The following is a 13,729-nucleotide window of genomic DNA, read 5'->3' on the forward strand; positions in this document are numbered from 1 at the left end:
TCCAAACTTTTCTTTTTGGATCAACCCTTCTAAAAAGGTTTCTTGTCTTCATCCTTATGTAAGAATCCTTTTGACTGAAGTTTGTTATTTGCAATAGAGGATTCTATGTCTCTTGCTTTTTGCTTCTTGTAGTGCGGATGGACTATGTATCTGAATCCATCCTCTCAATGGTTCTAATAATCAATCTATGAACAACACTATCAGCCACCTTTCTGAATTATCAATTACCAAAACTAATAAGCTCTAAAAGTCAGCAATGTATGCATCAACATAACCCCATTCCTTAAGTTGTGTCAACTTCTTAAAGTGCAATTCGGGGTCTTTTTTATCGAATCTATCAATCAGCCTCTCAATGAACTCTACATATGAATCAATTTGATCATGTCCCAATTTGACCATCTCGTGATGCCACCACTCATCAGCACTACCATCCAAATGAATAGCTACCTACATTGCTTAAGTTGTGTCAACTTCTTAAAGTGCAATTCGGGGTCTTTTTTTATCGAAACTATCAATCAGCCTCTCAATGAACTCTACATATGAATCAATTTGATCATGTCCCAATTTGGCCATCCCGTGATGCCACCACTGATGAGCACCATCCAAATGAATAGCTTCAACCACTAGCATGGGTTTAAGTTGAAAACAAGTATCTACTTTTTGTACCCATGTTCTAGCTGTATTTTTTCCAGACCCATCATAATAAGGAATGGACAACTTACAAACCTCCCTTTGCAAATCTTGATTATGAAATCTACCACCCCTATGGAGTCGACATTTCATCTTGAGATCCATGATGGAAAGACATTTCAGCCTGAAAATCAGCACCTGAATCCCTCTAATCTTGTAAAAGTTGATCCTGCAACTCTTGCTATGTTGGTTTGTTTCTTGCTTGAGGATTATTTCTTAGAGGAAAGTTGGGCATAAGGCGCCTAGAGTTGGCTGTTCCAGCCATAGTACACTGATTTGCAGCCCTGTTCTTCTGGAACCATCTCCGTTTCCATCGTTCCTTTCAGGTCCATTGTTCCCACCATTTCTATGGCATTGTTATTGTTATTATTGTTATTGCCCAAAATATGTGAAGTCATTAGTACATACATTTGAGCTATATTCTGATGTAACTCACTGTACCCTCTAGCCAGAACATTTCAGATATCTCATGTGCTTGGTTCCTAGTGGTCTCTATGCTCTCTATCACCCACATTTACTTCAACCCCAACACTCACAAATAAATCAGTTTCTGGTGGTTCTTCGATGTTTGGGTTTGATCTATTTCTCCTTAGGTAATAATGATGTGTGCTAGCTGCATTGCTCTTTCCAAAATGATGTGTGCTAGCTCCATTACTCATTCCAACTGTCATATGACTATAATCTATTGTTCATCTACAATCCTCAAGCTGGTTAGATTCAACGATTTGATACCACTGTAAAAATCCCCACTCAATTTTCCCCGAGTTTTTCGAACTTCTTACTGTTCATTGCTATATGACTGAGTTTCATGCACAGAGGTCTGTATATTGTTTTGTGGTTTTGTTTGGTAATTTCAACGTACAAATTTATCTTGATAGTATGCACTAAATGGAACCAAGTAAACCAGTAACATGCAATGAAATATCAAATGTATGAGCAGCAGATGGAAAATATAATACTGAAAATATTCAAAATCTGACCTTTTAATTGAAATAGATAACTTTGCACAGGTCTGAAGTACAATTTGAAACGATCTCCATTACATGTTGGAGCATTACAGCAGAAATTCTAAGCTCAGATTTTATGATCAACAACAAAGCCCTGAAAAATATGCTCAGCTTCTTCCACAGATCACAATATTTGAACAGCAACAAATAGAAAGACAACATTTGCTGTCTATGCACTCAGGAAAACTCCCACATCCCAGCTGGAGTAACTCAGCTTTTGCAGACTTGATTTCCTTTGTAATGAACCCTCAACGCCTTTCTTGGAGTATGCAATGACTCTGCAAAGGTGGGATATCCTTCCTAAATGCAGATAATACTCACAAAGATTCAGATTTTATCTTCTAAAACCCACGACTTGCTATTAGAAATCCATGCCCACTCATTAATAGCCTCTTCTGAGAGAAACAACCCTTTAAATGCAACACACTCTGCATAATATCACACACCCAACTAAAATAAACAATGTCTCACGCCACTATTCTAGGATGCACAAATCTACAAACAATATTGCTCATAAACCCTTCACCTATGGCACACATATCCCCACACCCAGCAATACTTACAATCCTCTCATAAAATTGCCTATCCATTCATAGGAAGCCATTCATCAAGAAATTAAATTAAATTCATACTATTGCAATTCAGAATCTGAAATTTATCTTTACCAAAACGACTTCACAAATTTTGAACCATTGTTTAACTGCAAATGTGAAACTTGAATGATTCCGCCTGTAAGAAGCTACAGTGGATAGTTTCACCACCAAAACTGATTGCTCAAGGGTTTCCATCCTAGAATATGGGATTTTGTTTTCTTTTATAATTTTAATTTGTACAGACAATTAAATATTCACAATTTTCAAAAGAAAGCTTTTATCGAAAAAATCTCACCAGTCACCAGGTTCAAAAGTTTAGTGTACCTTAAGGGGTGAGGGAGTGTTGTGGGTTGCCAAATTTGGAGATCAGCGAAGATTATAAATTATGCAAATTTGCATATGTACTTATATACTGATAAGATCAAATTCTATGCAAGACAATAATTACTTGAGATACTCAAAAGTTATAACCTTTTTGTGGTAAAATGCTTTTTAATCAATACTTTTGCCAAGAGCATGGGTTAGGGGGTCAGCGAGGCTTTCCTCCATTTTGGTAATATTTTTTGTTTCCTAAGCACTGGTATCCACTTGGTATGTCTACTTTCAATTCGACATCTTTTACAGGTTTGAGGTTTTGTTCAAGACATATTCTGCTCACCTAAACATTGACCAAAACCATTAACTATAAATGGAGCAGGCATCACATCAAACATCACCTATCATTGATGTCTCCATGTCCTAACTGGCCACTTGTACCCCTGCCCCAAGAGAACACATTATGCTTATCTGTAACTGCAACTGTATGTCTCCATCCACACGACACCTGAACAACTTTCTGCAAATTATATGATTACAGTTAGCTAAGAAATAGCAAAGTGAAGCAGATGCCAAAATAGAATTCTGAACTAGCAAATAAATATAGAATTATACTAAGAAATGTTAGATTAATTTATAATCCATTAGATAAATGCAATTTGATGGAAGCTAACTATTTTGTCAAGCTCAGCAATACATATAATAGAAACATGCCTGTTCAACAGGAAGTGTCACTGGCAATGGACTGCAGTGATCAATATTATCCCCAACACCAACCTGCCCAAACTGCAAGACAAAAAGAATTATGAACTACAGAAAGTTCTTTCAAGTACCTATGAATTACAAGCAAATCCATCTCTAGTGAGAATTTAAGTGAAATTTACAGTAGCTGCCAAGTCAAAAAACATAGTCATGAACAAAACACTTTCTAGCATAAGCTACCAGCAAACTTCAACTAGAAGAAGAAATTCAGAACTGTCAAACTTTATTAACAAAGTAACACATTAATGGCATCAACTACATACACGTATATTATTCATGATATCTAGCATACAGTCAAAAAGTCAGTGTCAACGAAGACTGTATTTTTATGAGATGAGACATGATATCTAGCAAATTTCAACTAGAAGCAGAAATCCACAAACTGTTACAACTATAAATCCAGATATACATACAGCCAAGTATAATGCATACAAACTCTGTTAAAAAAGTAACACATTAGTGGTATCAACTATATACATGTATATTATTCATGATATCCAGCTACCCCTGTTTAGACCTTCCTATCCAACTTCCCAATGATCTTGAAATATACACCAATTTTTTTTCTGTCTGGTTGTGTTTGATACAAGAAGATAGAAATGCAGAAATGCATTGCAATGTATATAGACTTATGACAGAAAATGAACAAAGGAAATAGCTTGTAATATATAATATTCTAAATACTCACAATCAGCTATAATCTGAAAGTGCAAAATGGTAACAAAACTAAAGATATCAAGAAGTCTCAATCCCATTATAAACAATTATTTGACATAACCATTTGCTGGTCAGATAAAATATTGAACAACAGTAGCAATAATCAGCAAACTGGAGTACATAAACCCTAGTCACCACCCAAAAAGGCACCTCCAAGGGTAAGTCCTAATGTAGAGTTGATGTACCAACGATTGGATGCCCTAAATATGCCAAAAAGTGTCTCCAAATCATGATCACCCTCCTCAATGAAGCTCACGTCCTCCCAGCCAAGAAGTATGGCCAGCAAAGGACAGTAAGGCCAGAGAACAAGCAAGGATAAATAGCTAAAAGTCTGCAATAGAACTCAACATCCTTCCTCTTCCAGACTTTGTGAATAATATCTATCAAACAAGCTTTGAAATCTGAAGAATAATACTGAATAAATCTCAACCATTGAAGAACCAAAGAGATTCTCAAGATGAAACCACCAATAGATCTTCCAGATCAGGTCTTTCAGCAACGTAGAAGATGTTCTTGCAAGTTTTTTGTCCTCACAAAGCCACAGGAAGAACAAGTTCAACCACTAAGAGAGATTTCCGAAATATCAAAACAAGCATAACAAATGAACTCCAAAAACTTGCTTTTACAGACTCCCCAAAGGCTATGAAAAATAATTGAATGATTATACTTCCGAATACACGACGTATATAAGAGGTTTACAAGATGATGTTCTAAAAAAAGAACAAACCGTTTAAGTGAAACTTAAAAGCTAACTCTGTCTTCTAATAAAAGCAGCAGTAGTTAAACTTAATTAAACAAACTAAAAGAATTAAATGACGAACTAAATGACCACTAATAGAACAACTAAAGGTAACTAACTAAAAAGGATTTATTATTCTAAAACCCTCTCTTAATGGTCATTGTATCCTACAGAAGATGCTACAGGGCTTTTGATCACAAACACGAGAACACTCTACTGCTGCGGAGACCCTCCCGAGATCCGCAAAGTGTTAATGAAAATGAATAGCAGATTTCGTTTCCGTTCGACTGATGTAACTCTCACACACGAATTACAAAAGCAAAACTCAAGACCACGATTTTGAGCAAAAATCGGCAAACCCTCTACTGCTGCGGAGACCCTCCCGAGATCCGCAAAGTGTTAATGAACAAGAATAGCAGATTTCGTTTTAGACCGACTAATGTAACTCTTTCACACAAATTACATGAGCAAAATCTGAGACCACGATTTTGAGCAAAAATCGGCAAACCCTCCAAAAGAGCAACAAACACGAACACAATTTTAGCAAAAACCGCAAAAACTTTTGCAAAAGAGTACTGAGCAATGCTTGTTACAGCAACTCCAAAACAGATGGCAAGATACCACAATTACAAATGTTTGCCCAACAACGCCAAGTGCAACCGAAAACAAACTGCAACAAACCACGACGTTTGGGGGAAAAACCATCAAACCCTGAAAAAGGAACCCTCCAAAAGAGAATTCACGATTATTGAGGAGCAAAATCGAAAAACATATAAATCTGAGGTTACAAATCATCGTTGTTGTTAAAAAAATGATTAAACCCAAATAAGAAAAATCCCAACAAAACATCGCAAGTTACAGATGATAATTTTTAAACCCCATGAAAAAATTTTGAGGAAAAAATCGTGAAAACCCAACAAACAATTTTTAAGCAAAAAATAATGGAAACCCTAAAACGTCACACGGTAAAACACCAGACATCATGCAGCAAAACTTGATTTTTGAGGAAAAAATCAAGCAAAACGCTCCCATTATTTTTTGCGGAGAAAAATCAAAAAACCCATACAAATAATTTTTGAGGAAAAAATTATAAAACCCAACAAATTATTTTTTAGGAAAAATTATAAAAACCCCAAATGATTTTTTTAAAGACAACAAATTGTAAAACCTCAATAATATTTTAAAGAGAAAATTATAAAAAAACACCATAATTTTTTATGGAAAAAAATTGGAAAAACCAAACCTAACTTTTTTTATGGACAAAAAACTTAAAAGGCCAAATTCGTAAAAAAAAAGATAGCGCCCTTGATGCAAGAAATCCAGAAGATTGAAACGACACCAAAAGATCGTTGCAAAAATCGCGTGCTGAAGATTGGAGGCAAAAATCGGCGAAAAAAAAATCCGCAAAATGCAAACTCTATGTGCTTGGCAGCTCGAGAAATCGCGACTGCTGTAGAGCACACAAAAAAAAAATCCAACCCAATTTGCCGTCGTGCAAGTAGCCAAATGCAAAAACCCACGACCAAAAAAAACTTATCCTCCCATACCAAAAAAACATTGCAGAAAAACGCAGGCAAAAGGAAAAGAACCCCATCGGAGGGAAGCCCACATGATTGAAAAAGACAGGTCACAATAGTGAAACAAATAGGCATTGCAATAGAGAAACGAACCAGGGAAGGGCACGTGTAAGATAAAATAATACCCTCCCGTCAAAAAAACAAGACACGACCAAAAAAAACACAGAAAAAAACTTCCTTGTCACCTCGTAAAACTGGGCCAAACCTTTGAGACTCCTAAAAAGCCTTCAAAAATCATGACGATCGACCAAAATTTGTGATTTTCACTAACAAAGAAACCCTCGAATATTTCAGAATCCTTTTTTCATAAAAAAACTATTTAAAAAATTTCTAAAATACATTCCAAGTAAGGGGTTACGAATTTTTATTAAGAAATTCGCCAAACCCTAAAACACCCAATCAACTCGCTCTGATACCATGGAAATAATTGAACGATTATATTTACGAATATACAATGTATATAAAGAGGTTTACCAGACGATGTTCTAGAAATAGAACAAACCGTTTAAGTGAAACTAAAAAGTTTAAAAGCTTGCCAAGCAAAATAACTAAAAAGCTAACTCTGTCTTCTAATAAAAAAGCAATAATTAAAATTAATTAAACAAACTAAAAGACTTAATTTTGGATTTTGCCCACATGACAATTTTGCCACACATTTTTATTCATCTGAAAATAATAAGCGTGTCGTTTATAGTGATCTCAAACAATTGTCTTAAGTATTTGAATCAAAGTTCATTTAGATAATGTTCAGAATTAAATACATATATTGCCATTGCATTCAGTTAAATGAATAATAAGAAACAAATGAATTTCTGTTCTGATAACGACAATTAAGTTTTGAATAACATTAAACACATTAGCAAGCTCATTCCTGACCTTTTCAATCAGCAAGTATTCTTACTCAAGGAAGCATCTCTCTCTTTAATTTGAACATCAGACTTAAAGTGGACAAAGATAGAGGTAATTGTTGTTTTGTAACTATGAAATAAAATAGGCCTGGGCCCTCACGCTACAAGAAGTAGCATGTCCCTTTAGGACCGACCCTAAAGGGAGAACACGCCTCACCTTATCAAACAGCAGACAAATATAACATGTGGCCCCAAAAGGATTATCGGCGAAATAATAAAAGGGTTTTTGGCGTCAAAGTTTATGAGGCCGACCCCATATTGCATCCCCAACGGCTCATATAAATAAAGAACATTTTGGTTGCAAATGAAATGAATTCAGTTTCGATCTGCTCTTCAAAAGAAAGGTGCGAACATGCTCAAACAAATGCAAATCATCTCCAGAAGGATGCGAATTGTTTTGAAGCCTCTCCTTCCAACGTGATGGTTGATGAATCATCTTTAGGCCTGTATGCTGGAGAACAAGAAGATCTATAGACTTTGTTGTATCAGATCTGAACATTGCTCTTTGAATTCTACACAAAACTGAAGGTGATAGATGTTGCTCTTATCTGTTGTTAAGGTGCTGTAACAAAAGCCCTATCTATGCATTGTATTGTTAAAATTTAAAGTGAATCATAGTCAGATCTGTCGGTCTTTATAGCTTGGTTTTTTCCTCATCAGAAGTTTTCCCAGGGTAAATATTTTGAGTCTCTTGTGCACTTGCTTTGTTTTCATGCCTACTTGTTTCAACTTAATCTGAAACTCATTTTATTAATTCTGATTTCTGATCTGAGACACAAAATTCTACATGGTATTAGAGCCAGGTTTTACTAACATCAGATTTCAGTAAGGTCATTTTTGTTGCATGTAGTTGATGTTTGTTTTCAAATTAAAATGTCAGGTTTGAAGGGTGAAGACAGACTTGATGGAGCCCTTGATTTTGCTGCCTGGAAAGTTCGCATTCAGCTCATACTTGAGGAGAATGAGCTTCTCAAATTTGTTGAAGAAGAAAATTTGTCCCCTCTTGAAGATGCAGAGGAACTAAAATAGTTCAAGAAGGATTCAGCCAAAGCTAGGAAGATCGTTATTGAATCCGTTAGAAATCATCTTGTTACTGTCATATCGAAGTTTGCTTCAGCCAGCGAAATAATCAAACACTTGGAAGGAATGTTTGAAGTCAACAATCTCAGCAAAACCCTTGCTCTAAGCGGCTACTTCATATCAAAATGAAAGAAGACGACTAAGTACTCTTGATTGTGAAGTTCCAGACAAAGATCTTGTTCTAATTGCATTAAATGGTCTACCTGATGAACGTGATCCCTTCATTAGTAGCATTGGCGGGAGAGCTGAACGTCCCAACTATGAGCGTCTTCAAGCTGATTGCATTGAAGAGGAATCTTGCATTGAAGTGAGGGGAAAACACAAGAACTCTCACAAAGATGATAATCATGTTCCTACAGCTAAGGCCAAGAAAGGTGGGAATTGGTAGAAAGATAAGAGAAGCAAGGATTTCAGACCTCCTTCCTAGAATCCAAGAAAGAAGTCAAGAGATTCCTCCCATATTCGTTGTTTCAGATGTGACAAGTATGGTCACTATGCTAGAGACTGTCAGAATGAACCTAAGGAAAGGGAAGCAATTTTAAACGAAGTCTCTGAACAAAAGGAGGACTATCTTCGTATCTTTGTCTTATCAAGCAATGTTCCTACAGATAATAATACTTGGATAATTGACAGTGAAGCCTCGAGTCACATCTCAGGTTACCCTGAACATCTTTAAGATCTGATAGAAAAGGACACCAATCTTCATGTGGTAATTGGTGATGATGCTCGATACTCCCTAAAAGGTTCTGGTACTACTCTTTTAAAACTAGATTCTGGTATTTCTTTACAAATCAGTGATATTCTTTTTGTACCTAGAATTAAAAGAAATCTTATTTCCATTTCTGCTTTAGAAGATAAGGGTTTGCAAGTAGCATTTTTTGAAGGTTAACTACTTGCTTGGTCTAAGAAATCTAGTTTCAAATCTGATTGTGTTATTGGGAATAGATATGATAGTTTGTACAAGCTTGCAGCTAACCCAGTTCAAGCCCTCATTCACGAGGCTCCTCAATCATGCGAGCAATGGCATAGAAGACTTGGACATCTGCACTTCCAGGCTCTCCCCACTCTTGGTAAAATGGTTAAAGGTATGCCTAAACTCAGTTTATCCCATGATGATGCATGTAAAGGTTGTGCAATGGGTAAGAATGTGAAGAGTCCATTTCATAAAAGTGATAGTGGGGCTAAAGAAAAGTTAGCGCTTATCCATTCAAATCTATGTGGTCCTAAGTTTGTAGCCTCTCATAGCGGTTTCCTTTATCATCTTATCTTCATAGATGATTTTTCTAGGAAAACATAGATTTACTTTCTTAAATCTAAAGCGTCTGACGAAGCCTTAAATAGATTTAAAGAATTCAAAGCCTTGGTTGAAAATATTTCTTGAAAGCGAATTATTGTTTAAGGTCTGACAATGGAGGTGAGTACACCTTAGGTAGTTTTCATGATTTTTGTGTTGAGACAGGAATTAAGAGGGAGTTCTATGTTCCCTACAATCCTCGGCAAATTGGAGTTGTTGAAAGAAAGAACAGGTCCATCATTGAAGCTGTAGGAGCAATGATTCATGATCAAGACTTGCAACCCTTCGTATGGGCGGAGGCATCCAAAACAGCAGTTTACATTTAGAATAGATGTCCTCATCATGCTCTAAAGAATGCAACTCCAGAAGAAGCCCTTACAGGAATCAAACCTGACATCAGCCACTTAAGGATTTTCGGGAGCCCTGTGTATGTTCATGTGCCTAAGGAAAAGCGAACCGAGTTGGATACCTCTGGACAAAAAGGTATCTTAGTAGGATACAACGAATCTTCCAAAGCCTTCAGAATCTACATTTCAGGTCAAAGGTATGGTGAGGTAAGTAGAGGTGTAACTTTTGAAGAAGATATTGCATTCAAAAGATCTAAAGGTTCGTTATCTGATGATGATAATATTGTGACTGTAAATCAAGAATCAAATGTTGATACTAACCCTAAGATACAGAAGGAGTCTATTGACCCCCCAGAACAAGAAGTTCAGGATGATCCAGTTGAACCCATGGATTCTACAGATATACCTAAGGATATTGTGGCCAGCAAGAAGAGGCAACTTTGGGTTAGAAACACCATTCAAGATGCTGAAAGATTTGTTGCACCCAGAGGAACCTTCAAAGTGTTGATTTTAAGGTAGTGCTCGTTAACCACAAGCAAACATCAGATCTGTTGCCTTCCCAGCCATAGATGATAAGCTCTTATCGTCACCCCCGAGCATGCTACATAAACTTCTCACCATCAATTGATCTGCTTGTACATGAATTCGATCTACCTAATTGCGATCGAACTTGTTGTCTTATCTCTATTCCAAAGAGGGAAGACCACATCCATATATATCCATCGAAAGGAGATATCCAAGAGTCGGGTCTCATCAAGGAGGCACAACCTTCATGAAGCATCACATGCCTTCAAACAAGGGGTCGCAGACTTTAACCAAAAGTTGCCCCCTTTGAAACAAATCCGATAAGTCAAACTCGATAATGTATGTTTAATCATTAAACCTAATAATACATATTTGACTTAATAAAGATATTAAAGGATTAATATAAGTTATAGATTCATCAAATGTGTAAGGCCAATAGGCCATTCACACATTTGATCTTGCTGAATCAGATTGTAGGATTTCTACCGACGCTATATCATCAACACTCCCTCTTAGCCAGGGAGGAATCCTTCTTAATCTCTACAAGTGACATCACCTCATCTAATGACTAACATAATGACTACACTCATGTGAATGAAAGAAGCTTATCACCTCATTGTGATAGCATATCACCTAATCGTGATGTTTGACCACAATGGCTACTCTCAGAGGGTTAATACACACAAATGCTAAGTCATGGAGTCTCCCATGACATCCACCATTCCTACTCGCAGAGGGTGGAACAAGGGCTGGAACCTCAAACTTCTCTCACAGAGAAGAATGCACACAAGGGCTGAAACCTCAAACTTCTCTCACAGAGAAGAATGCATAACAAGGGCTGAAACCTCAAACTTCTCTCACAAAAAAGAATGCACAACAAGGGTTGATACCTCAAATTTCTCTCACTGAGAAGAATGCATAACAAGGAATAATACCTCAAACTTCTCTCACAGAGAAGAATGCATAACAAGGGCTGAAACCTCAAACTTCTCTCACAGAGAAAAATGCATCTCCACCATGCCTACTCACAGAGGGTGGATCCACCATACCTCTCGTAGAGGGTGGATCGAGGGCTTTCACCTCAAACTTCTCCCAGAGAAGAATGCATTAACAAGGGATTTCACCTTGAACTTCTCCTCACAAAGAAGAACTCATTAACAAGGGATTTCACCTCGAACTTCTCTCTCTCAGAGAAGAACTCATTAACAAGGGATTGCACCTCGAACTTCTCTCTCAGAGAAGAACTCATTAACAAGGGATTGCACCTCGAACTTCTCCATCAGAGAGAAAAATGCATTAACCAAATCTTCATGGTGGCGTAGCTCCCTCTAAAACTGAAATGTTTGGCCCCCTTTGAAGCTGAAATGTTAGGATCCGTTTAAAGCTGAAAAAAGAGCTCCCTCTGAAGAAAATATCAACCTTCTGACTTCTTCGTCCAAGGTTACTTCTGATTGTCAGACTCCCTCTGAATGTTGATTCCTCCTTTGCGAAGAAATGCAAGCACTCTTCTTTCCTTGAATAGAGATTCGTCAGTGCCTGAAACCCTTGGGTAGAGTGACCGCCAATGAAAAGCATAATTCTGGAAACAATGCCAGGCACACAAGCCCCAACTAGCACTGCGGCCATGCTGAGAGCAGTGCCAATGCAACTTGCAGCTCTTGCATCTGTCTGCGCCGCCCACGGACCCTTTTGCAACTCTTCCGAAACCAAATTCAAAGTGAAGTCACACTGGGAAGCTGGCAACAAGAATCGGCGATACTCTGAGCAGAGAGGCCATCCTTGACGTTGACTACATCGTCAGCAAATTTGGAGATAGTGTCAAGAGTTCTATCAATCTGCTGCCGCAAATTATGATTGGGAACAATACTAGACATACTGAGCCAATAATGCCCAACCATGCTGCCCTCGTCAGGATTGGCAATCAAACCAACCTCAAGCTCTTCCAAGGCCTTAAAAGCGCATTGAAACTTGGGGTCCATCGCCTCCACGAATTCATCTGTAAACCCCATTCAGTTGACATCGATATACAATCTAAGCTCCGTGTGCTGATAAAGCCAATCCAAGTATCGATTCCACAGGGCGGGTTGCAAGCTCTGTCTCTAGCCCTTTCTTCTTCTACAAAGAATTTGTATCAAGCACAAAAACCACTCCAGCCACAACAACCCGAGTTCGAGTAACAAGCCGGCATCTTTCAACACTGACAATGCCGAGATTTGAAACCTTCGGCGAAATCCTGTGACTGGGCAGCAGGCAACTTTATGCACAGGCTTTTGTCTGCATTTTCCCACGGAATTTCAAGCGCAAAGGATTTTGGGCCATCATACTTATTCTCGAGCCTTGGGGAGACTCAATCCCCTAATTGCCACCTAATTTGTTTAGACGCCTGATTGACGCCACTGTGAAGGGCGCAGGTCAGTGAGTGTAATCGCTGCATTATCCTCTATAGTCACCTTTCAATCTAGAAGAGGTCTTCAATCTGCAATTTTTTGTGATTCAATTTCCCTTGAGAGCACAGGATCTACCTTCAAGCAGTTAGGCTCTATAGAAGGAACCCGCTCGGATACCATGTTGATTTTAAGGTAGTGCAGGTTAACCAGAGGCAAACATCAGATCGGTTGACTTCCCGACCATAGACGATAAGCTCTTATCGTCACCCCCGAGCACGGTACATAAATTTCTCACCATCAATTGATCTGCTTGTACATGAATTCGATCTGCCTGATTATGATCGAACTTGTTGTCTTATCTCTGTTCCAAAGAGGGAAGACCACATCCATATATATCCGTCGAAAGGAGATATCCAAGAGTCGCCTCTAATCAAGGAGGCACGACCTTCATGAAGCATCGCATGCCTTCAAACGAGGGGTGGCGGACTTTAACCAAAAGTCGGCCCATTTGAAACAAATCCGACAAGTCAAACTCGATAATGTATGTTTAATCATTAAACCTGATAATATGCATATGTGACTTAATAAAGATATTAAAGGATTAATATAAGTTATAGATTCATCAAATGTGTAAGGCCAATAGGCTATTCACACATTTGATCTTGTTGAGTCGGCGTGTAGGATTTCTACCGGCGCTATATCATCAACACAAAGAAAGCAAGCGACCTCAAAATCATGCCAACTACATTTCAATAATGTGCAACATCACTGAGTCTGAACCTCACAAT

At 37.8% G+C, this 13,729-nt stretch overlaps 1 protein-coding gene across 2 annotated transcripts in view; it reads right to left on the reverse strand.

Annotated features, from left to right (window-relative positions):
• Positions 1-13,729, reverse strand: part of LOC131067629 (ultraviolet-B receptor UVR8) — a 195,006-nt gene that overhangs the window by 31,824 nt on the left and 149,453 nt on the right. For both annotated transcript variants that reach the window (XM_058002716.2, XM_058002717.2), the window contains exons 8-9: positions 3,320-3,391; positions 3,007-3,125 (exon numbers count right to left, since the gene is read on the reverse strand). In XM_058002716.2, the coding sequence (XP_057858699.2) occupies positions 3,007-3,125; positions 3,320-3,391 (191 nt within the window). The remainder of the gene's footprint in view (positions 1-3,006; positions 3,126-3,319; positions 3,392-13,729) is intronic.

Source organism: Cryptomeria japonica, chromosome 5 (assembly GCF_030272615.1).
Source record: "Cryptomeria japonica chromosome 5, Sugi_1.0, whole genome shotgun sequence".
Lineage (NCBI taxonomy): Eukaryota > Viridiplantae > Streptophyta > Pinopsida > Cupressales > Cupressaceae > Cryptomeria > Cryptomeria japonica.